Below are 26,201 nucleotides of genomic sequence, written 5' to 3' on the forward strand. Positions count from 1 at the left end.
TAGAAATAGAAATTTATCAAATATTATAGTCAGAATTTTTATTACCTGCCTCTCATTTTGGATTCCAAGTAGGTGTTGTATAGAATATGGTTAACAAGATCTTAACCAGGTAAGTTGAAAAAGTGTTCCTTGCTCAATTTAATTTGAGAGGGGCTGAGGTAGAGTTTAACGTGTTTCCTTGTAGGATTATTCAGAAGCTTTCACTGTGTGAATCTGTAAGAGCGGAGTAGAGATGCAGTATTTCCTAAGCTTTATTCATAAAAATCTTTTTCTTTTGACCACATCTATTAACATCCCTTGGAAGAGCATTCCTTTGTGTTCTGTGAGAGAAAACAATTGTTAACACATTTGAAAAATTGGCAGTTTAGTTATATTTACATGGTGAATTAGAAGATAGATTTGCCTGCTGCATATCAACATTTTGAGCCAGCTCCCATGTCTTTTTTTTTTTTTTTAAGATTTTATTTTTAAGTAATCTCTACACCCAACTTGGGACTCAAACTTACAACACTGAGGTCAAGAGTTGCATGCTCTACAGACTGAGCCAGCCGGGTGCCCCACCCCATGTCTTTCTTTAACCCCAAATGCTGCAGTTATTACCTGGGTTTTTTAGGTTGACCAGAGAAAGGTGTTTGTTATAGGCATGTCCATATATAATCATGGTAGTCTGTCCACAGAATCAGGATCCTGAAAGATTCTATCAAATAACTTCTCTGCAGTAGTCCAGGAAGACTGTGTAGAACAACTTGCAAAAAGTTGTGATGCTCTTAGAATGACATAAAATTCATTGTATATTCTTCTGTTTTTGTGAGGTAAGTTAGAGGATTTTTATGGTTTTACATGCTGACGCATTGTTCATGGGGCAAGAGCTAACTTAGGGTGGTGTGCCTCCAGCTGTGAAAATGCAACATTTTTTGGAATATTTTATTATTTATTTATTTTTATTTATTTAAAATTTATTTATTTTAGAGAGGGAGGAGGAAGGGCAGAGGGAGAGGGAGAATCTTAAGCAGGTTCCATGCCCAGCGCAGAGCCCGAAGTGGGGCTCAATCTCACAACCCTAGGATTGTGACCTGAGCTGAAATCAAGAGTCGGACACTTAACCGACTGAGCCACCCCCTGGTGCCCCAAAATGCAACATTTTTAAACAATGTTTACTGACAAATTCAGAAAGTTAGGCTGTAAAATGACTATTTTACTCGGAGTAAACAATTCAAGAATAAAAGGGTGAAATATTAGAGATATACAAACTTTATAAAAACTACAGATTGTATTTAATGTGACATAGACTAGAAAGATTTGTAGGGCTTCAGAGTCACTGGGGATCAGTAATCCTAGAATAATTCAGAAAATTTTACTATATTAAATTTTAAAACCAGATTTGCTAGCTGTTAAAAATTGTAGCACATAGAGCTCTATATCACGTATCATTACCAAGTATTATTTAAATGCAGTTAAAGGCTTAAAAATTTGGCTTGAATGAAAAAAAATGATTTTAAACATGATAAGGTACAAAATAAATATATATTTAAAGTAGGCCCTTTAGCATGTACCGAATTACTCTGTGTGTATACTTTTGGATAGGAATACAGTGTGAAAATTATTTTCAGCGCTTATATTATTCTGAATGGAAGTTATCAGTTAATGATTATTTTGTTATTCTTCCATTATAAAGGGCTTAAACAAGATCTCAGTATCAGTAATATAAACACAGGAGAAATCTTTGTTTCTTCTTGAACCATTTGACCTAATGAACACATCTTAGTACAACAAACTGAAAAAGTACATTACATATCAAAGTACCTTTATATAATGTTCGTCATCCCAAAGCCATGAGTTTTTCTCTGCATCCTAGAGCTCTACAACTAAAAAATCCCATATTTAGCTCCCAAATGTTCTCATCAGTAGTTCTAAGAATAACTTGAGTTAATGTATCACCAAGAATAATTACTATAGTAAAATATCATTAAATTTGGCTTATTTTATAATTTGATAAAATTCAGATATTCTTTTTTTTTTTTTTTTTTAAAGATTCCATTTATTTATTTGAGAGAGAATGAGAGAGAGCACATGAGAGGGGGGAGGGTCAGAGGGAGAAGCAGACTCCCCGCCGAGCAGGGAGCCCGATGCGGGACTCGATCCAGGGACTCCAGGATCATGACCCGAGCCGAAGGCAGTCGCTTAACCAACTGAGCCACCCAGGCGCCCTAAAATTCAGATATTCTAACTAATGTTAACTTAGCTTATTTATGAGAAGTGACTGTCATGAATCAGCTAAAGTCATTTTCGTTAAGTGATATTTTCTTTGCTCATTTTAGTTTTGATAACATATTAATTTGGACTAACTATATACTTCATCATCTGTCTGAATGTTTTAGGCAAACTGAACTGTTTCACAGAACAGAATGATGGTGTTGGATATTCCTCTGTTAATATTATAGTTTATTGGGGTCCTCTTTGGATGCCGTCCCAAATCCCTTTTAGATCTAAGTTATGTATAACAAATTTAGAAATAAATTATGAATAATAATAGTACAGATGCCATTCTTCCAATATAGTACTGTTCAGCTACCATGTTTTCAGTTTTCTTCTTTTAATGCATCTAAGATTGAATTGGCTGGGTTTGGTTTGGTTTTGTTTGTTTTGTAGCTGCATCACACTCTGACTCATATTGAGCTTGCAAGCCAGGGCTGCTTTATCTAGTTCTTGTATGATTCCGATACTGACAGCTCAAGTTGGGAAAAAGGGTATCATTTTAGAGTGGGATAATGACGAGCTCACTTTTCAACCTAGTTCAGTTAGTTGCTGGTGGGATATCTAACTAATAGAGATGTTATTAAGACAGAGATGTGGGTTTGGACAGAAGATAAAAAGTAAATGTACAGAGAGATTTATGATTTTTAGGTGATAATTAAAACTGTCAGAGGCTTTTGTGTGGAGATGAAGCAGCTGTGGGAGGTGCTGTTGCTTTTTCTGTACAAACTCAAGCAGAGACTATTCACAGTACCTTTATTAGCCCTTTCATTAGTACATACTTTTCAATCTCACTGGTATCTCAAAACCTTTAAGGGACAGTTTAGAGGATTAGTGAAATAATTAATTTTACATTTTTATTTTTGAATTACTAATTCTTAAGATAAGTTTATTAGTCCCTGAGATTCATAATATTGCAAAGAAAATAGTGGTATTGGTTTTATATTTGTCATGCATCATCTTAGCTGTTTATGGAATGTCCTGTCATATTTATTAAAATTATTAAAGCATGTATTCTATTTGAACAGTGACTATAACTTGAAACATCTCCAGTTTAGAAGGGTACTGGGAGATGATAAGGTAACAAATACAGTAAATGAAACAGTTTCTTTCATTTAGATAACAAATTGATAACTTGTTGCTTCCAGTGATTGGGAACTGAGCCACTGGGGGTAGGGTGTGGGTGGCAGGTTGCCTTTTCACTTTGTACTCTTTTGTGCTGTTCAGATTTTGAACCATGGAATGATTTTAGTTTGGGAACAGATAAAAGAAATTTAAATTTTGAAAATTACTTTATTTACTTCATAAGGCAGTATAATGTGTTAGTATTGACACTTGAAGTTAGAAGTCGTCATTTCAAGTCGTGATTTCACCATCGCCTGGCCAGCTGACACTGGCTGAGTCATTTCACTTATTTGAATCCCAGTTTCCCATTTGCCCTACTTACCTCTTAGGGTAATTGTGAGTTCACTCAAGTATGTGAGGCACATACTCCGATAGGTGCTGAGAGTAGGAGACACCTTTTCAATCGTATGGGCATCCACTGTCAAGCGTAGAACTAGACCAAAAAAATTTTTTTAAAGATTTTATTTATTTATTTGAGAGAAAGAGCACAAGCAGAGAGAGGGGCAGTGGGGGGAGGGAGAAGCAGACTCCCCGCTGAGCAGGGCGCACCAGAACTAGACAAAATAATTTTGATAAATCCTATATATTTTGAAGATCAGTAGGAAGGATTTACAGTAGCAGCTTGGGAGTGGTAGGGAAGAAGTTAGTGTGGTCCTTCCAGAAGACACGGACATTTGAGTTTATGAAGAGTAAGTAGGGTGGGGAGAAAGGATAAGGAGTGAGAGAAGGTATTTTGCTAAGAAAAAGCTCTGGCTCCATCTCATTTGATGTATGTTTGTGTGTAGCACATACTTGTTTTATCTATTTTAAGGTAGTACTGTAGCACGTTCTTCCTCAGTTTGCTAATCCCCAAAATTTTGGCTATAATTATTAGTTGAAATTTGGGGAATTCTGACTTGGGACTTTACAGTGACCACAAAAGAATTAGTAGAGAATCACTAAAACTCAACCAAATTTTTAGTACATACATTTTGCTGTATAGACCATAAGTATTAAATCATCAGATTTGGATGTCAGTCTATAGTTCTTTCTTACTAAGGAACTAGTGAGAATTCTTAATTCAGGGGCTAAGCCTCTAATTTGCAGTTCACTTGCATTTTCCCAAATGAGTAGACTTTTATTCCCTGCATCTTTCTTGGTGTTTTTGTCCCCATATATTCTTGTATTTCTTCTCTGTGCCTAGTATCTCATTACTATACCCTTAGTCTTCAAAAGCCTAGTCTCCTACTTTGATTTCTATAGACTGCTTTCTCCTGGTGTGTTTAGCAGAAAAACTTGTTGTCTACTTTACTTGCTAAGTCATGTATATAACTTTTTCTAATCTTGAATATTTTTTCCGTCTTTAGTGGTGGGAAAGATACAAATTTTAAATCCATTTAACTGGAAGTTATTGAGCTCCTAAGTTATAAGTACAAAGGGTTTACTTGGTGCCATATTGTTTCCTTTGTAGCACCATTAAATATCTTACCCCAGAATAGTTTGTAGACTTTTAATGTTGAACTACCTACTACCCGCTCTCCTGTAAGTTACAGTTTAGGGGCATTTATATTTTACTATTTAATATTTAACATCGAAAATCCTGTTTAAGTTGTAGAAGTACTTCGTAAATTGAAAATAATGATATAGATAGAAGATTGTATTATTTATTACGGATATTAGCCTCCTTAACACCATGATTATTAAAAACAAGCACAGGGCACCTGGGTGGCTCAGTTGTTAAGCGTCTGCCTTCAGCTCAGGTCATGATCCCAGAGTCCTGGGATCGAGCTCGCATCGGGTTCCCTGCTCTGCGGGAAGCCTGCTTCTCCCTCTCCCACTCCCCCTGCTTGTGTTCCCTCTCTCGCTGTCTCTCTCTCTCTGTTGAAAAATAAATAAAATCTTTTTAAAAAAAAATAAAAATAAAAACAAGCACAAATGTTTAAAGTTTTACACAGGTTTAGTTTTTGTTTTTCAAAGATTTTATTTATTTATTTGTCAAAGAGAAAGAGAGAGAGCACAGGCCGGGGGAGCGGCAGGGAGAGGGAGAAGCAGACTCCCCACTGAGCAGAGAGCCCGACATGGGACTCGATCCCAGGACCCTGGGATCACCATCTGAGCCAAAGGCAGATGCTTAACCGACTGAGCCACCCAGGCATCCCACACACAGGTTTAGTTTTAAGTGTGAAATAGAGACTTTTGCACAAAATTTATATGGAATATTTGTTAAAACTGTAGAAGACATGAAATTGGGTATTATGTAGGTACTTTCCTCTTTACCTTTTTCATGCGTATTTGTAAATGAGAAGAAAAAGATGAGGTGTCTCAATTTCTGAGTGATATAGCAGTTCAGAATGAATGAGTTCAAAGTAAGAAAGCATTATTTCATAATTGCAGAACAATCTTCTGCTTTTAATGACTCACTTTAGATGCTTTTAGCCTCAGAATAACAGAAAATCAAGCTATATGTGGGTTAAACAGTGAGGATGTTCATCATCTCATACAAGAAGCAGTCTAGAGGTAGGATGCTTTCCGAGTTAGTTAGTTGAGTAGATTGATACCATCATCAAAAATTCAAGTCCTCTGATATCTCAGAATGACCTGTCCTTTTCAACTGGATCCTCTCATGATCTCATGGTACCTGCCACAAGTGGCAGATGTTACAGGTGATGATGTCCGGGGAAGAAAACGGAATTGTATCTGCTTATGTTGCATTTACAAAGAATAGCAACCTTCTCAGAACCCCCAGTGAATAGCCCTTATGTAGTGTTGGCCACAGTTGGGTCACTTAGACATACCTAAGCTACCACTTGGCAGGGGTGGCTTCTTTCTTTGAAGGACATGGCTGCTTGGATGATCATAAAATTCTGCGGACAGGTAAGAAGTGGCTGTTGGGTAGGCAACCAATAGTGCCTGTTGCAATTGAGCCCATTTTAATTTTTTTTTTTAATGTGTTCAAATGTTTAAGAATTACTTTAAAAAATAAGTGCATCAGTAGTAGAGTAATAACTATGAATAAAGCAGTTCTTTGGCACTTAACAGCTATGAGGACTTACACAAGCTCCATGAATTTCAGTTGAGTTATTACTAAAATGGGAATAATAATGGTACCTATTTTATAGGGTTGTTTTGAGGATTAAATGCCATAATGAATGTAGTGTGCTTTGACATAGTATTTGGCCCATAGTAAACGATCACTATGTGTTAACTGCTTTTATTATCATATTTTAATTTTAACTTACCTTGAATGATTCAAGCTTTTACCTAAATCTATTATATAATATGTTTTATGGGATGTCAGTATTGTAACTATCTAGGGCTAGTTTTGGGGGAAGCAAATTTGATGATGGCCATTGGAAATGCTTAAACGTCAAAAGTCATTCATCCAACCTAACTTCTTTATAAGTGTTGCTGTCTGTTTTCAACATAATTCTGATTATTATTACCATTTTTGATCAAAGTTTCATGAAATAATGTAGCTTGTATTCATTTCTGGAATATTGACCCTGGTTCAGTTCTATTTAAATATAAAGACTTTTTTTTTTTTTAAGATTATTTATTTGTCAGAGAGAGCACGCACAAGCAGGGGGAGCAGCAGGCAGAGGAAGAAGCAGGCTCCCCGCTGAGCAAGGAGCCCCATGCGGGACTCGATCCCAGGACCCTGAGATCATGACCTGAGCCAAAGGCAGACGCTTAACCAACTGAGCCACCCAGGCATCCCTAAAGACTTTTAAAAACATTGTAGGGGGGATAATTAACAAGGGACTGTAAAATGGGAATGATACTTAAATAGGACTGTAAGTATTTAATGCAGTAAAGTACTTAACAATATTAGGCCCTCAATAAAAGTTTCTTTTCTTCCTTATCTCATACAATAAACATGTCAAAAGTATTGTTTGTTTCTTCAGAGACAGAAGAGGTTGTTACCAGCTGTGTCAGTAGGGGAGAATGATAATCAATTAGGAAAAAGGAAGTCATGCTAGGAATTTCAAATAAGGATTTAATACAGGAGATGGATTATACAGGTGTTGATATAACTTTTATGAAATGCTCAAATTTCATTGGCTGGCCAAGGGTCATCTTAGCCATCACTTTTATCATGGTTTTTATGAGAAAAAAATAGGTAGGCATACCTTAGCTTTTGAACAAACATTAAAAATACAAATATTTCAAATAAGTTGGGAAAGATGTATTTTACTCATAGTTCTATTCTGACAGTTGCAAATGAATAAATTATATATTATTTTAAATATGGTATATAGCATAGGATTACATTTCTTTTTCAGTGGTTGCTCTGCTGCCCAAAGGAGATTATTCTTACAAAACTAAGTTAAATGAATTTTCTTTTTCATTAATTGCTTCATATTAAAACCATAACTCTAGGAGTGGCGGGTGCTTTTCCTGGAGTTTCCGGTTGTTAATTGAGAGGGGGATAAAAGACATGATTTCCCTTTATCTTCAACTCATTGTATCTATTCCTTAGAATCTATTCCATTCTTCTTCTTAAAGATATTCTTGTAAGATTCCACATTAAGATTCTAAGCCAGGCCTACAGCAGTTTTAATCCTGGGATTTTTTTTTTTCTTCATTAGACCATTGCAGTTATATTAACCATGATTTTTTTTCTTGATTTTCATCTTCCATTTGCTGGAGTACATTCTTAAGTAAATTTCTCAGAAAGAGGGAATTGCAGATAAACTTCTGAACTTTTATAGAACTAAAAAATATTCCCCTGGCCTGTGACTTATTTCATCAGTTGTCCATATGACTTACTGTCTCCTTCAGATCTTAACTCACATATCCTCTTCTCAAAGAGGCCTTCTTTGACTATCGTATTTTAAATTTCAAATCCTGTGTATTACCAGTCCTTCTTTATTGCTTTTTCTCTTAAAGCACTTAACACATTCTAACATGCTATATATTTTGCTTATTTATTTCTTCTATTTCCCCACTAAAAAGTGCTGTACAGCAGAGATTTTTGTAGTTTTGTTCACTGCTACATCCTTGAGATATAAAATCATGCCTGGCACATAGTAGCCCCTCAGCAAATATTGCTAAGTGAGTTAGTTAATGTTTCCCTCACTATTACGATTATATATTGAAGTTATAAATAATTTTCTCTTAGAACTTTTCAGGGATTGCTCCATTGTCTTCTGGTATCTGGTGTTATTAATGCAAAATATAATGTCAGTCTCCTTTTTTTTTTTTTCTTTTTCCTTTTATGGGTGACCTGTTCTCTCTTTCAGAGCTTTCCCTGGGTGGCTCAGTCAGTAAAGCCTCTGCCTTCGGCTCAGGTAATTATCCCGGGGTCCTAAGATTGAACCTGGCATCAGGCTCCCGGCTCAGCGGGGAGCCTGCTTCTCCTTCTCCCTCTGCTGCTCCCCCTGCTTGTGCTCTCTCACTTGCTCTCTCTCATATGAATAAATAAAATCTTTAAAAAAAAAAACAAACTTTCATTTTCTTAGATCTCTGGAAATTTTCAGCACTGTACATAGATTACACAGTACTGAAAAAACTGTAGGTTTTTTCATTGATTCTAGTTGGTACTGAGGAAGCTCTTTAAATTAAGATTATTGTTTTTGTCCAGCTCTGGGAAATTATATTCTTAAAAAAAAGAAATTCTTACCCTGGTTTTTTGTCTGTACTATCTACAACTATTGATTATCAAATTTATCTTCTTTTCTCTTCGTGTGCCATTTTCCATATTTTTCTCTTTTTAATTCTGTATCTTTTTAAGGTTTGATATGTTTATTGATAGTTAAACAGTGAAATCTGGCATACTGTTTTCTTTGACGAAAATGAAATACCAATAGGCTACAATAAGATAGACTGATTTAATATTTGTATTTTGTTTATTACTAATAATAATGGATGGCAAAGGTGGCTTGTCACATTAATAGGAAAAGGAAGTATTCATCAGTAAATGAACACGGCTTATTGGAAGAGGACTTGCTCAAATTTTTTATCAGACACTATATGTTTTAAATATTATGTAATAAAATATTACACATCCATAAAACTTATGAGTAGAGATGTTCATTACAGTATTATTTATAATATGGGAATGGCCTAAATGTCCAATAAGGTAATACTTTATTAAGCTCTCATACTGGTACTGTGAAATGCTTGGTGACCACTAACAGCTATATTTTTCAAAGAATGTTCAGTAATATTGAAAATGATACATTGAGCATAGCATAAAGTATATAAACTTGTTGAGTCATTATGTTGTATACCTGAAAGAAATGTAACAGTGTGTGTCAACTATACTTCAATAAAAAAGACAGAAAGAAAATGATAAATTATCCCAATTATTTGTGTATACACACACACACATATAAATTTTCACACGTGTTTAATAAAAAGGACTAGTGGAAAGTATTCAGAATGTTAATACAGGTCTATATTCCCATATATGAAACTGTTGGGCCAATATATATTCCTGAATTCCAAATTTTTTAAATTTTAGAACAGAAATATATGTTTTTATAACATCTGGAGAAGTACTCTATAATCAGACACATATTTCTGCACTGAAATGTGACTAATTCACATTAAGTAGGATACATAAAGTTTATAATTTCATGTCAGCGGAGGTTACATTTTGCTGCTAAATCAATTTGTGCCAAACTTAATTTTAAAATTTCCTTTTTTTTAAACCTTTTTGGATTTCAGAATTATGTGCATTTTGGATCAGTAGTTATTTAAGCAATGAAATTATGAATTTTTTTAATTTTTGTTTTTTATAATTTTTCACATATTTCTAGGAACATATAAATATTTATGTTACAGGAAAAATATTTTAGCAACAAATTTAAAAACTATGACTATTAAAAAAAACTATGACTGTATTTCTTACTAAATCTTAGCCTTCCCTACAGGAAGGGAAAAGAGCCAAATTCACTGGAAGATACTCATTCAGTGATTTAGCAAGCACCAGCTTGCATTCCCAACAACAGTGTAGCAGGGTTCCACTTTCTCCGCATCCTTGCCAACATCTGTTGTTTCCTGACTTGTTAATTTTAGCGATTCTGACTGGTGTGAGGTGGTATGTCATTGTGGTTTTGATTTGTATTTCCCTGATGCTAAGTGATGTGGGGCATTTTTTCATGTGTCTCTTGTCCATTTGTATGTCTCCTTTGGAGAAATGTCTGTTCATGTCATCTGCCCATTTCTTGACTGGATTATTTGTTTTTTGGTTGTTGAGTTTGATAAGTTCTTTATATTTAGATACTAGCCCTTTATCTGATATGTCATTGGCAAATATCTTCTTCCATTCTGTCAGTTGTCTTTTGGTTTTCTCGACTGTTTCCTTTGCTGTGCAAAAGCTTTTTATCTTGATGAAGTCCCAGTAGTTCATTTTTCCCTTTGTTTCCCTTCCCTTTGGTGACATGTCTAGCAAGAAGTTGCTGTGGCCGAGTCGAAAAGGTTTCTGCCTGTGTTCTCCTCTAGGACTTTGATGGATTCCTGTCTCACATTTAGGTCTTTCATCCATTTTGAGTCTATTTTTGTGTATGGTGTAAGGAAATGGTCCAGTTTCATTCTTCTGCATGTGGCTGTCCAATTTTCCCAACACCATTTGTTGAAGAGACTGTCCTTTTTCCATTGGATATTCTTTCCTGCTTTGTCAAAGATTAGTTGACCATAGAGTTGAGGGTCCATTTCTGGGCTCTCTTTTCTGTTCCATTGATGTGTGTGTGTGTTTTTGTGCCAGTACCATACTGTCTTGATGATGATGACAGCTTTGTAATGGAGCTTCAGATCCGGAATCGTGATGCTACCAGCTTTGGTTTTCTTGCTCAACATTCCTTTGGCTCTTCAGGGTCTTTTCTAGTTCCATACAAATTTTAGGATTATTTGTTCCAGCTCTGTGAAAAAAGTTGATGGTATTTTGATAGGGATTACATTGAATGTGTAGCTTGCTCGAGGTAGCATAGACATTTTCACAGTATTTGTTATTCCAATCCATGAGCATGGAACGTTTTTCTATTTCTTTGTGTCTTCCTCAGTTTCTTTCATGAGTGTTCTGTAGTTTTCTGGGTACAGATCCTTTGCCTCTTTGGTTAGGTTTATTCCTAAGTATCTTAATGGTTTTGGGTACAATTGTAAATGGGATCGACTCCTTAATTTTTCTTTTTTCTGTCTCATTGTTAGTGTATAGAAATGCGACTGATTTCTGTGCATTGATTTTATATCCTGCCACTTTACTGAATTCCTGTATGAGTTCTAGCAATTTTGGGGTGGAGTCTTTTGGGTTTTCTGCATAGAGTATTATATCATCTGGGAAGAGTGAGAGTTTGACAGCTTCTTTGCTGATTCGGATGCCTTTTATTTCTTTTTGTTGTCTGATTGCTGTGGCTAGGACTTCTAATACTATGTTGAATAGCAGTGGTGATAGTGGACATCCCTGCCATGTTCCTGACCTTACGGGAAAAGCTCTGTTTTTCCCCATTAAGAATGATATTCACTGTGGGCTTTTCGTATATGGCTTTTATGATACTGAGTTATGTTCCCTCTATTCCTCCACTGTGAAGAGTGTTAATCAAGAAAGAATGCTGCACTTTGTCAGATGCTTTTTCTGCATCTACTGAGAGGATCATATGGTTCTTATTCTTTTTATTTTTGTAGTGCATCACATTGATTGATTTGTGGATGTTGAACCACCCTTGCAGCCCAGGAATAAATCCCATTTGGTTGTGGTGAATAATCCTTTTAATGTGCTGTTGGATCCTATTGCCTAGTATATTGGTGAGAATTTTGGCATCCATATTCATCAGGGATATTGGTCATTGATTCTCCTTTTTGGTGGGGTATTTGGTTGTGGGATCAAGGTAATGCTGGCCTCATAGAAAGAGTTTGGAAGTTTTTCTTCCATTTCTATTTTTTGGAACAGTTTCAGAAGAATAGGTATTAATTCTTCTTTAAAGTTTGGTAGAATTCCCCTGGAAAACCATCTGGCCCTGGACTCTTGTTTGTTGGGAGAATTTTGATTACTGCTTCAATTTCCTTGCTGGTTATGGGTCTGCTCAGGTTTTCTATTTCTTCCTGTTTCTGTTTTGGTAATTTATACATCTCTAGGAATGCATCCATTTCTTCCAGATTGCCTAATTTGTTGCCATATAGTTGCTCATAATATGTTCTTATAATTGTTTGTATTCCTTCAGTATTGGTTGTGATCTCTCTTTCACTCATGATTTTATTTATTTGGGTCCTTTCTTTTTTCTTTTTGATAAGTCTCACCAGGGGTTTATCAATGTTCTTAATTCTTTCAGAGAACCAGCTTCTCGTTTCATTGATCTGTTCTACTGTTCTTTTGGTTTCTATTTCATTTATTTCTGCTTGAGTCTTTATTATTTGTCTTCTCTGCTGGGTTTACGCTTTATTTGCTGTTCTTTCTCCACCTCCTTTAGCTGTAAGGTTAGTTTGTGTATTTGAGAACTTTCTTGTTTCTTGAGAAAAGTTTGTATTGCTAAAACTTCCCTCTTATGTCTGCATTTGCTGCATCCAAAAGGTTTCGAATAGTTGTGTTTTCATTTTCAATGGTTTCCATGAATTTTTAAAATTCTTCTTTAATTTCCTGGTTGACCCATTCATTCTTTAGCAGGATGCTCTTTAGCCTCCATGTATTTGAATTCTTTCCAAATTTCCTCTTGTGATTGAGTTCCAGTTTCAAAGCAGTGTGGTCCGAAAATATGCAGGGAATGATCCCAGTCTTTTGGTATGGGTTGAGACCTGATTTGTGACCCAGTATGTGATCTCTTCTGGATAATGTACCATATGTACTCGAGAAGAATGTGTATGCTGTTGCTTTAGAATGGAATGCTCTGAATATATCTGTGAAGTCTATGTGGGCCAGTGTGTCATTCAAAGCCCTTGTTTCCTTGTTGATCTTCTGCTTAGATGATCTGTTCATTGCAGTGAGTAGGGTGTTAAAGTCCCCTACTATGATTGTATTATTATTGATGTGTTTCTTTAATTTTTTTATTAATTGGCTTATATAATTGGCTGTTTCGTGTTAGGGGCATAAATATTCACAATTGTTAGATCTTTTTGTTGGATAGGCCCTTTAAGTAGGATATAGTGTCCTTCCTCTAGGACCAGTCTTTGGTTTAACATTTAATTTGTCTGATATAAGGATTGCCACCCCAGCTTTCATTTGATGTCCATTAGCATGATACATGGTTTTCTACCTCCTCACTTTCAAACTGGAGGTGTCTTTGGGTCTAAAATGAGTCTCTTGCAGACAGCATATCGATGGGTCTTGTTTTTTTATCCAGTCTGTTACCCTGTGTCTTTTGATTGGGGCATTTAGCCCATTTACATTCAGCATAACTATTGAAAGATGAATTTAGTGCCATTGTATTACCTGTAAAGTCACTGTTTCTGCATATTGTCTCTGTTCCTTTCTGATCTGTGTTACTTTGGGCTTTCTTTTGCTTAAAGGATCCCTTTTTTTTTTTTTCTTGAGAGACAGAGCATGAGTGGAGAGAAGGGCAGAGGGAGAAGGAGAAGCAGGATCCCCCCTGAGCAGGGAGCCCGATGCAGGGTTCAATCCCAGGACCCTGAAGTCATAACCTGAGCTGAAGGCAAACGCCCAACTGACTGAGCCACCAGGTGCCCCTTAAAGGATCCCTTTTAATATTTTATGGCTGTTTGGTGATCACAAATTCTTTTAGTTTCTGTTTGTCCTGGAAGCTTTTTATCACTCCTTTTATTTTGAATGACATCCTGGCTGGATAAAGTATTCTTGGCTGCATATTTTTCACATTTAGCACCCTGAATATATCATGTCAGTCCTTTCTGGCCTGCCAGGTCTCTGTGGATAGGTCTGCTGCCAGTCTGTTTCTACCCTTGTAGGTTTCAGACCCCCTTTTTTTTTTTAAGATTTTATTTATTTACTTGACAGCACAAGTAGGCAGAGCGGCAGGCAGAGGGAGAGGGAGAAGCACGCTCTCTGTGGAGCAGGGAGCCTGATGTGGGGCTCAATCCCAGGACCCCCAGGATCATGACCTGAGCCGAAGGCAGACGAGTAACCAACTGAGCCACCCAGGCACCCCGGTTTCAGACATCTTGTCCCAAGCTGCTTTCAGGATTTTCTCTTTGTTGCTGAGATTTGTAAGTTTCACTATTACATGTTGGGGTGCTGACCTATTTTTATTGATTTTGAGGGGGGTTCTCTATGCCTCTTGGATTTTGATGCCTGTTTCCTTCCCTAGATTAGGGAAGTTCTCTGCTATAATTAGCTCCGATATACCTTCTGCCCCTCTCTCTCTTTCCTCTTCTTCTGGGATCCTAATTATTCTAATATTATTTTGCTTTATGGTATCACTTATCCCTCGAATTCTCCCCTCGTGATCCAGTAGTTGTTTATTTCTCTTATTCTCCATCGTTTGATCTTCTATATCACTAATTCTGTCTTCTGCCTTATTTATCCTAGTAGTTAGAGCCTCCATTTTTTTGTTGCATCTCATTAATAGCTTTTTTTATTTAGACTTGGTTAGATTTTAGTTCCCTTACTTCTCCAGAAAGGGATTCTCTACTGTCTTCTGTGCTTTTCTCAAGCCCAGCTAGTATCTTTATAATCGTTATTCTGAACTCTAGCTCCAACATCTTACTTATGTTCATACTGATTAGGTCCCTGGCAGTCAGTACTGCCTCTTGTTCTCTTGTTTGAGGTAAGTTTTTCCGTCTTGTCATTCTGTCCAGCGAAGAATAGATGAATGAGAGAACAAAATACTAAAATGGCAGCGAGCCCAGAGAAATATACACTAAACAAATCAGATGAGTCCTGAAACAAACAAACAAAATTAAAATTAAGAAAACAAAGAATATAATCAGACAGGTGGATGAAACAGAACAATACACTGGATCCTGTGTGTATTTTGACCTTTTAGAAAATTAGATCCCAAAATTGTAAAGAAAAATTACATATGTACAAAAATAAAATTAAATACGATGAAGTGATAGAATGTAACTATAAAAATGAAAATTGAAAGACAAAAAACGAGAAGAAAAAAAGGAATATACACAGGTTAACAGAACAGAGCAATACGCTATATTCTGAGTATTTGGCTCAGTTTGTTAGAAGAAACTACATCTTAAAATTGTAAAGAAAGAAAACATATATATATATAAATAAAATTAAATACATTGAAAGGATAGACTGTATCTGTAATGATGAAAATTTAAAAAGACTTTAAGATAACAAAAAAAAAAAACAAAAAGAGAAAGAAGAAAAAAAGAAGAAGAAAAAGAGAAAGAATATGATCAGGCAGGTGAAGAGAACAGAGCCATACACTAGATTCTGGATGTATTTTGGTCTGTTAGAAGAAACTGCATCTCAAAATTGTAAAGAAAGGAAAACTTATATATTTACAAAAACAAAATTAGATACAATGAAAGATAGAATAACTATAAAAATGAAAATTAAAAAAGATTTTTAAAAAGTTGATAAAATCATTGAAAAAGGGAAGAGGGAAAAAAATTAAAATTGAAAGACTAAGAATCATGGGGGGAAAAAACCGTGAATTCTATATGCTGTATTCCCCTAGCGCTGGAGTTTTGCAGTTCTCATTCCTTGGTAAAACTTGGTCTTAGCTGGTTGTTCTTGCTGACCTTAGTGGGAAGAGTCCTGTACATTGATCCTCAAGTGTCTTTGCCTGGGCGGAATTGCACTGCCCTTGCCAGGGGGCCAGGCTAAGTGATCTGCTGGATTGCTGCAGTGGCTTTTGTTCCCTGAAGGCTTTCCACACCACTTTTAGAGGATGAGAATGAAAATGGTGGCCTCCCAATCTCCAGCCCCGGAGCCAAGAGCTCAGGGCCCCACTCCTCAGTGAGCCCTCAGGGAAAAGCAGTCCATCACTCCTGTCTCCCTGGTCTCTGTCTGCTCTGTGCTCACCTAGCCTGTTACTGAACATTTGTATCTCAGTCATGGGACCCCATTTTGAGTCCCCAGACCCTGAAGACTCGTGTGGTGCATAACTGTGCATCTCCTCCCCAGGTAGGAAGGGGAGACTCGCTGATTCTGCCACTTGCTGGGCCCCTGCTCAGAGAGTAGTCGCCTGCCTGTGCTGGGGTTTGCGGTTTATGGCAACCTTGAGCTGAAAGCCCACTCCTGGGCTTGTTGATTGCAGCTGGCTTCCCCGCTCAGATGTCTGGGAGCTCTGCCACACTCAGGCACCCCCGGTCTTTCTGAGACCCAGGGGATCCTGAGACCACACTGTCTCACCTAGGATTCCGCCCACTTTGCCACCTGGCCACTTCTCAGGCAGGGATGTCCCTCACTGGAGCAGACTTTTAAAAGTTCTGATTTTGCACTCCACTGCTGTATCGCTTTCCAGTAGCTGGCTTACATAGGTTCCCTCCTCCTGCAGTTTATCATCCCATATACTGCCTCAGATTCACTTCTCCGCACCTCCTACCTTGGAGAAAGTGGTCGCTTTTTTATTTGTAGAGTTGCAGCTATTATTTTCTTAGATCTCTGGTTGAGTTTGCAGGTGTTCAGAATGATTTGATAGCTACCTAGCTGAATTCCTGAGACCAGGTGAAACCAGGGTCTCCTACTCTTCCTATTTCTGTTTATTGCTAAATATTATTCTCTTATATGGGTGTATTATATTTTATTTGTCCATCAGTTGATGGGCTTTTGAGTTGTTTTCACATTTTGCCTATTATGCATAATGCTGCTATGAACACTCATGTACAAGTTTTTATGTGGACATATGTTTTCATTTCTCTTGGGTATACACTTAGGAATGGAATTACTGGTATATATGGTAACTCTCTGTTGAACTTTTTGAGGAATGGCTAAACTTCCAAAGCAGGTATACCAGTTTGCATTCCTACCAGCAGTGTTTGATGGCTTCACTTTTTCCACATCCTTGTCAGCAACACTTGTTATTATTTGTCTTTTTTTTTCTGACTTTCTAATTATAGTCATCCTAACGAGTTTGAAGGGATATCTCACTGTGGTTTTGATGTACATTTCCCTGATAACTAATGAAGCCTTTTCATGTGTTTATTGGGCATTTGTATATTTTCTTTGGAGAAATGTCTGTTCAGATTCTCTTTACCCATTTTTAGTTGGGTTATTTGTCTTTTTATTATCAAATTGTAAGTTATTTATAGATTCTAGATATAAGTTTCTTATTCTATGTATGATTTTCAAATATTTTCTCCCATTCTGTTGTCTTTTTCACTTTCCTAATAGTGTCCTTTGAAGCACAAAAGTTTTTAACTTTGACAAAAGCCAATTTATTTTTTTTCCTTTCTTTTTGTTACAGTTTTGGTGTCATATCTAAAAATTCACAGAGTCATCAAGATGTACTCCGAAAAAAAAAAAAAAAGATTTACCCCTATGTTTTCTTCCAAAAGTTTTCTAATTTTAGCCTTTTAGATCTTTGATCCATCTTGAGTAAGGTGGGGAGGTGGGGTAGAAATCACAGGTAAAAATCAAACTAAAGATGATATGTCTGGAGATACTAATAAATAAATAAGTAGCAGGAGATACATGAAACAAGACTGCCAAAATACTAATTATTAATGTTCAGTGAAGAATGCATGGGATTTACTATGCTATTTTTTCTAGATTTTTTTTGTTTGAAAATATCCATAACAGAATGTTTTTCTTAGTATCAGTTATAGTTTCTTGGCACCATTAATTACATTGACCTATCATCAGTATCCTTTGCTTGGTATTGGACTATTAGTTATTAGATGGCCTCAAGTACAAGTTGGGGTATAACTGTGAAAATCTTAATTACTATAATAAAAACTGTACAAGCAAAACAAATTAAGCTAAAACTTTTTTATCTCAAGGTCTCTAAATTCTTGATATACCCAAAACTTGTGTTCTATTTAGAATTTTATGAACAGTATGTTTAAATGTGTTGTATACAAATTTGTGTAGTTTACAGCTTTCTACAATCTACTTCTCAGGCTTCTGTTGAGGGACAGCTGTTCTGGAGAATGCTGAGTGGAGAAAAGTCTTTTTTTTTTTTGTCTCAAATAAGCTTGCAGTTGAACAAAGATAAACTGATTTCTTTACCACAGGACTTCTCAGGATCTTTTAATATGCAAATACAAATCCTAAATCTTTAATATTTGGCCCGCAGTGTTGTTTTGTTTTGGTTTGGTTTCTTTTTAGAGAGAGCGTGAATGTGCACTCTTCTCTTTGTAACAGAACAATAGAAATACAGCAAGGATATAAAAAATTGACCAACACCATCCAATCACTGGATCTAATTGACATTTAGAGAATACGCCATTTGACAATACAAGAATACACATTCTTTGTTTTTTGGGATTTATTTTTGTTTTTTTGGCGGGGTGCAGAGGAGAAGGAGAGAGAGAACCTTAAGCAGGCTCCTCGCCAGCACAAAGCCCCACGCAGGGCTCAGTCTCACAACCCTGAGATCAAGACCTGAGCCAAAATCAAGAGTCAGATACTTAACCAGCTGAGCCATCCAGGTTCCCCAACAAACAGTGTTTTTTAAGCTTATTTGACCACTTGTATACCATGGAGTAGTTTGGAAAACATCAGACTACATATTTAAAAATCACATTAATGCCATACTTATATAATTAAAAATTTAAGTTATTTATCACTCCCCTGATTGTCATTTCTTAAAGTTTCTCCTTTCTCCTCCTTATGTCAATCCTTTTCTATTGCTCTTATTTTTGTAATTTCTTCTCATGTATTTGTCTAACTACTGAAAGTGACCAGATTTTGAAATTGCTATGTTTCTCTATGGGTATGGGTTTGTTACTAACAGAAAATATTTAACACTAATAGAAAATATTTTCAGTTAATTATGCCTTTAAAATATAATAAATTATGACTTCTATTTGTACTTGTTATTTAACTAATAGCATTTGCAAAACTTGCAAAAGAGAGCAGTGTTTAGAGAATTACAACTATTAGATAAATTTTGTTGTCTTTCTAATTGAATTTTGCTTTATTCCAAAAAATTTAGAAAATATTGCTACAGGAATAACTAGCAAACTTTAAAATTATTCAAAATTGAAAAAACTGGTAAACTTTGATCCAAATCAGGAAAGATGGCACCATTACAATGGAGAAGCATAATGAGGATGATAAACATCCTAGGGGTGGTGTTCAATGTCAGACCTCTTTTTTTTTTATATACATTTTATTTATTTATTTGACAGAGAGAGACACAGCGAGAGAGGGAACACAAGCAGAGGGAGTGGGAGAGGAAGAAGGAGGCTTCCCGCTGAGCAGGGAGCCCGATGTGGGGCTCAATCCCAGGACCCTGGGATCATGACCTGAGCTGAAGGCAGTCGCTTAATGACTGAGCCACCCAGGCACCCCCAATGTCAGACCTCTTAATGAGACCAGTGAATAACACTGACTATTGGCATTTTATATGTAGTAGTGAATGGGTGAAGGACTATACTCAAAACTCACTACTTGCTATTGTTTTTTTGTATTAATATTCAGCTATAGGAATGTTTTAAAAGTCAAATGAAGAATAAACTCAAATGTAAAAGCTCAAAAAAAAATTTAACTCCCAGCTGACCTCAGCTGACCTCCCCTACCCCGGATCATTAGGGCTTTTCTCCTCAGGTAACCAGAAATAGTACTTTCCCAAGTACTGTCTCCCTGATTATTTGTTTCTTGAGTATCCTCTGTTACTTGTTTATATTCATTGCCCTGCGTGGTGCTTGAGATTCTTTCCCCCTCTGTTCCTCCCTTGGCGTGCACACACTCTCTAAAATAAATAAATAAAAAATATATTTTTTTAAATCCTGTTTTGAAATATACTTAAAAATCTTAGTGTCATTGCAAATGATTAGACAAAAGCCATTCTCTTATATTTTTAAATTCCATCCCAGAAACATAGGTCTAGAAATTAATAAACGAGTCAGATGGAGAAAGCTACTTTTAATATATATGAACTCTGAAAGCTTTTTATTCTGCTGTTTAGATATTGTGAGTGTTAGTGTTTTCTTGAACTACATTTTTGTTTTATATTAAAACTGATAAACCAGGATTAGAGGAGATTGAGCTATTATGATTAATTGTACTTTGGTTATTTGAGGAATAATCAGTAAAACTTTGTATTTCTCTCTTCCAATTTATTGTTGAAAATCTCCCTGATCTTTATCAATATCTTTTCTTGTTTCCACTGTTTGTCCCTAACAGAACCATGTCTAAATTATCTACCCCAGTCCCTCACACAAGGAAGGTTAGGCATCAAATTAAGTGAATGGTAGATACTTGTTAAACAATTTTATTGTTGAAGATAATGTAATCTTTCTTTGTGATTTGGCATGCAATATACTGATTTTTTTTCCAGTAAGTTGAGCTTTTTCCATTATGTTTCAAGTACATGTATAAAAATTTGGAAACAATATATTAATTAAAAGGACAAATGTTACTACATAATAATTTTGTGTGTTTTTTACATTGTAAATACAATTATTATAGTGAAACATATTTTTAATTAAAAATTTAAGAATTTCATGCTTTGAAGATTATACTTGCTTTAGACAGGTATAGGACTTACGGGCCTGAGGATCAGACTTATATCTATGGCAAAGTATTTTTCTTTTCTCCTTACCTTCTCCCCATCTAGTACACATACTTTGGTATTCTAAGTATGTTTTATATTTACATTTTCTTTGTTTCCCATGGTCTGTTTGCTAGAGAGAAAGTTAATTCTAATTCTTGGAACCATTTTTGGTTTATTTATAGATTGGTCAAAGAAAAAGTGATGTATGAGAAAGAAGCAAAACAACAAGAAGAAAAGATCGAAAAAATGAAAGCTGAAGATGGTGAAAATTATGCCATCAAAAAGCAGGTAAATTATATCTTTAATAATAATAGCTAACATTTACAGAATACCATGTTAACTAATATTTTAACAGCCCTTTGAGAAGGTGCTATTATTTTCTTCTTTACTCTTAAAACATCCGTTTAAAATTAGGGAAGCAGGGGCGCCTGGGTGGCTCAGTCGTTAAGCGGCTGCCTTCGGCTCGGGTCATGGGATCGAGCACCGCATGGGGCTCCCTGCTCAGCCGGGGAGCCTGCTTCTCCCTCTGCCTCTCCCTGGCGCTCCCTCTGCTTGTGCTCACTCTCTCTCTGTCAAATAAATAAATAAAATCTTAAAAAAAAAAAAATCAGGGAAGCACAGGTTACATAGTTTGCCCACAGTCACAGAACCACCACGCAGTATAGCTAGGGTTTGAATACAGGAGTTTTGGGTCTAAAATTTGTACTCTTTTCCATTAAGCTATCCTGCCTCTCCATTTTAAACATGTATTAAATATAAAAATGGGGGCACCTGCCTGGCTTAGTGAGAAGAGCATGAATGTTGATCTCAGGGTTCTGAGTTTTAGCCCCACATAGTTTGTAGAAATTACTAAAAAAAATAAACTTAAAAATATTTAATATATAAATGGCCTAATCTTACATTAAGTGTATTTGTATATTAAATTTACAAATATTTTCCCCAAACTGATTTGAAGACCACCAAAATAAATATATATATTACAAGTGGCTTCTTCTGATTATTCTCATGACAAATACCAGTCTCCTTAGTACTGCACACAAGGCTCTTCTTAATTTTGGTACCTGCTTATCCAACCTTATCTCTTGCTATTCCCTCCCTGGATCTCTTAGGTCTTGCCTTTTTGTTTCCTGAACATGCTCTTTTCCTTTTTTTTTTTTTTAAATTTTATTTTATTATGTTAATCACCATACATCATTAGTTTTTGATATAGTGTGCTCTTTTCCTTTGCCTCTGACATACTGCATGTGTGTGAGATGCTCTTCCTACTTCTCCTACCTACCCTTTCCTTATTAATTCCTGTTTATCTGTTAAACATCCCCTACCCTCTACCTCAGCCTTTGCTGAAACTCTCCCTTCCCCTCCCCCTGTGCTCATTGTCTCCTCCACCCCGTATTTGTGTGTGTGTGTGTGTGTGTGTGTGTGTTTTAACCTTCAAGAGTTCCATCTGCAATCTCTAGGTCTTAAGTTCATACCGTCCTATAACTTCTCCATTTTTATGTCCACTCATTTATTCACTCAACAGATATTTATTGAATCCCCTGCTACTTGCAAGTACTATTCTAGGCATTCTTTTAGGCATGGCATTAAAAAGAACAGCAAACCAGAAACAAAAAAACTAGAGTCCCTACTTACTTGACATTCATTCTAGTGCCGGTATCTCCCAATTTATATCTCTGGGCTTGACCATTCCAGACGTATATATATTCAGCTAATCACCTACTTGGCATATTCTCTTGGGTGCCCAAAATAAAAATCTTGGTCTTCCCTCAAGCTAACCCACCTTCTCAGAACAAAAATCTGTTCCTTCTCTTGTTATCCCCCTTCAGTAAATGATATCTCCAGTCATCCAGATACCTAAAACCAAAAATTTAGTGGATCTCTTCTTGATGCTTTTCTCTTTTAATAACCACATCTAATATCCGCAAGTCCTGTTTCTTATTCCCTCTTTTTCTTTCCCTACTACGACTGCCCTTAATCCAGTCCACTCTCATCTTTTGCCTACGCTATTGCAAAAGCCTCCTAGTCAGCACACCTCTTTGTCTCTTGAAACCTCCATTCGCTCCCACAACAGCCAGATTGATCTCTAAAATGGTACATGAGATCATTTACTCCTTTACTTAAAATCCAGTGTGCAGTGCATGTAGAATAAAATCCAGATAACACCAAGGAAAAGGAGAGTATAAACAAGCTTATACAGATTATATCTCAAGACTTCTTTTTTAAATCAGGACTCTGTGAACTCACAGTGGTTTTAATCATATAAGTTACGTTACAGATGATAATAGCGAACACTCAATCCAGACTTCATTCAACAGTGTTAATCATTTAAAATGGATTTTTTTTCTTTTTTTTTTTTTTTTAATTTTATTTATTTATCTTACAGAGAGATATAGCGAGAGAGGGAACACAAGCGGGGGAGTGGGAGAGGGAGAAGCAGGCTTTCCGCGGAGCAGGGAGCCCAATGTGGGGCTCGATCCCAGGACCTGGGACCCTGACCTGAGCTGAAGGCAGACGCTTAACGACTGAGCCACCTAGGTGCCCCAAATGGATTTTTCTGTAAACATTTGCTGTGTTGCAAAAGGAACACAGTGTCATCTGAAACATCCAGGAAGAAAACCTCATTTTGAGCTTCTAGGAGAGCCTGCCTTCCTCTATGTGTGGTATAGCAGAGGACATTTGTGTTTAAGATTTTCGTAAATTTTGGGCACCTGGGTGGCTCAGTTGGTTAAGCAACTGCCTTTGGCTCAGGTCATGATCTTGGAGTCACGGGATCGAGTCCCGCATCGGGCTCTCTGCTCAGCAGGGAGTCCGCTTCTCCCTCTGACCCTCCCCCCTCTCATGTGTTCTCTCTCTCAAATAAATAAATAAAATCTTTAAAAAAAAAAAAAAGATTTTTGTAGATTTTGAGAGGATTTGTAAACAGATTTGTAGATAGAGTATGTCTGCTGATATATTGACCGCTATGAACTGACTGCTCTTCATAAGGATTTACATATGGAATACAATTTTTTGATTCTTAAAATAATGATGGTTAAATGCTTTTTTATTTATTATTATTTTTTAAAGATTTTATTTATTTATTTGACAGAGAGAGACACAGCGAGAGAGGGAACCCAGGCAGGGGGAGTGGGAGAGGGAAAAGCAGGTTCTCGTGGAGCAGGGAGCCCGAAGCGGGGCTTGATCCCAGGACCCTGGGACCATGATCTGAGCCGAAGGCAGACGCTTAACGACTGAGCCACCCAGGCACCCCAAATGCTTTTTTAAATATGTACTTGTATAAATATTTATATCACTCTCTCACTTTAGCCCCTCTCTCACTTTAATGCCCTCTGTTGTCTTCCAGCATCTAGTAAGAAATAGTATGACATAGTATATGATTTTATTTCTTCCAGGTGCTTCTCAATCAGGCTTATTTTCCCAGATATGTAGCTTTTGACCTCAGTTAGTTTTTTCTTTGCCCTGTTCTTTTAATCACCAGTAATGTATTAAAAAACAGCCATATAGCTAGAATAGAAGTTGTAAGTTACCTGAATGGAGAATAAATGTGTTCTCTTTCTAAATAAAATTCTACAAATAATGTCACAGATTATCAGAGAATCTGTTTTATTTTAATATTTATATATTGATCATCTTTCAGTAAAGTCATTACTTTATAGGTAGGGATTAACTCTTCATTGAATCTTCTGTTCTAATAGTTATTTAAAAGTACTAGCCACTTAACTATATTATCATTGGATACATATACAGATGTAAAAAGGGGAAATTTTTTGTTTAAAAATCCTTTCCAGGGCACCTGGGTGGCTCAGTCAGTTAAGCATCCAACATTTGGTTTAGGTGCAGGTCATGATCTCATGGGTCGTGGGATTGAGCCCCGCCTCCAGCCCCATGCTCAGAGAGGGGAGTCTGCTTGAATATTCTCTCCCTCTGCCCCTTCCCCCACTCTTGTGCTCATGCGTGCTCTTTTTTATCTCTCTCTCAAATAAATAAAATAAATCTTAAAAAAAATCCTTTCTACACTCAGCCATGTTAAAATTCTCTCTTTTGTCACAGTGGTCATGGTTTATAACATGATTTCTTAGATTCCTAGTCAACCTAGCACTTACCTTCGAAAATACTACCCCATGTCTAAATACAGAACAATAAATCTTTCTGTTAACTGCTGTTGTTAACCTGTAGTTTAGACAGTTGTCAGTTGCAGTTTTGTTTGTCTCAGGAAACCTTTTCTTTAACCCATCCTACATGCTTTTCTCAATTACCTTTCCCTAGCTTAGCTATACTGAGGCCAGCCATTCATGTTATATGCAACAAGAGTTGCTTTACCCAAAGCACTGCTTTATTCCTATATGCCTGGGACTTTAACGTTGGTGATAGGGTGATAGTTTTTTTACATGTTTGTGCCCCTCATAGAAAATATCAAGGAGGCCAAATGCTGCATTTTGTGGGTTCTTTACTTGTCTCCCTGTATTACCTCCTCTTCTGAGCTAAATCCCCTCCTTAACCACCTCTCACCACCCTGGCTCTTTTCTCACGTGGGTCTATTTTGCTGTGGCTTTCATGGATCTTCTGAACACATTTATGGGGTGCCTGGGTGGCACATTCGGTTAAGTGTCCAACTCTTGGTTTTGGCGCAGGTCTTGATCTCAGGGTTGTAATCCCAGGATCGTGAGATTGAGCCCCACGTTGGGCTCCGAGGTCTGCAGGGGTTCTGCTTGGGATTCTCTGTCTTGCCCTCTGCCCCTCCTCCCCCACACCCACCCTCCCTCTCTCTCTCTCTCTCTTTCTAATAAATTTTTTTAAAAAAGTAATAATACACATTTATTATCCTATCAGTCCCTACCAAACTTCTTAACCTGTTTTTGTTGTCAAAATTGGCCTTTCCTAGATTAGGCCTAATTTTGGTTCTTGTAAACTAAGAAACTAGGCAGAAAGACCCTAAGAGGCCAAAATACAGTTAGTCAAAGAGTTATTCTGCTGTCCTTTTCTTTTTGGGCTAGATAATATAATGCAGCCTTCAAATATTGCCCAAATTGATTTTAGTCCTCTGCTCATGATATCCCTCTTTTCTATTCTCCTCATCCCAATTAGAGATAGATACAGAGGATTTTGCCCTCAACCAGTGAAGATATTCTGGTCTTTTGTTTTTTTTAAACTTAATCTGCCACAGAAATGATTAAGAAAAATAATCACATGTATCCCTCTTATTTCACCTGAGGCATGACTCAATCTCTTATTTTCCAGAAGTAATATTAAAAAGACAAATTGGTACAATTTTCCCAATAAGGATGTACAGTTATTACATATAATTGCAGT

At 36.5% G+C, this 26,201-nt stretch overlaps 1 protein-coding gene across 1 annotated transcript in view; it reads left to right on the forward strand.

Moving 5' to 3' along the window:
* TBCA (tubulin folding cofactor A) overlaps positions 1–26,201 on the forward strand; it is a 72,952-nt gene that overhangs the window by 40,041 nt on the left and 6,710 nt on the right. Inside the window, exon 2 of the mRNA XM_081826694.1 lies at positions 21,074–21,179. Within this exon, the coding sequence (XP_081682820.1) occupies positions 21,074–21,179 (106 nt within the window). The remainder of the gene's footprint in view (positions 1–21,073; positions 21,180–26,201) is intronic.

This window comes from Leptonychotes weddellii, chromosome 7, assembly GCF_054177405.1.
Source record: "Leptonychotes weddellii isolate Sample4059 chromosome 7, ASM5417740v2, whole genome shotgun sequence".
NCBI classification, from domain to species: Eukaryota; Metazoa; Chordata; class Mammalia; order Carnivora; family Phocidae; genus Leptonychotes; species Leptonychotes weddellii.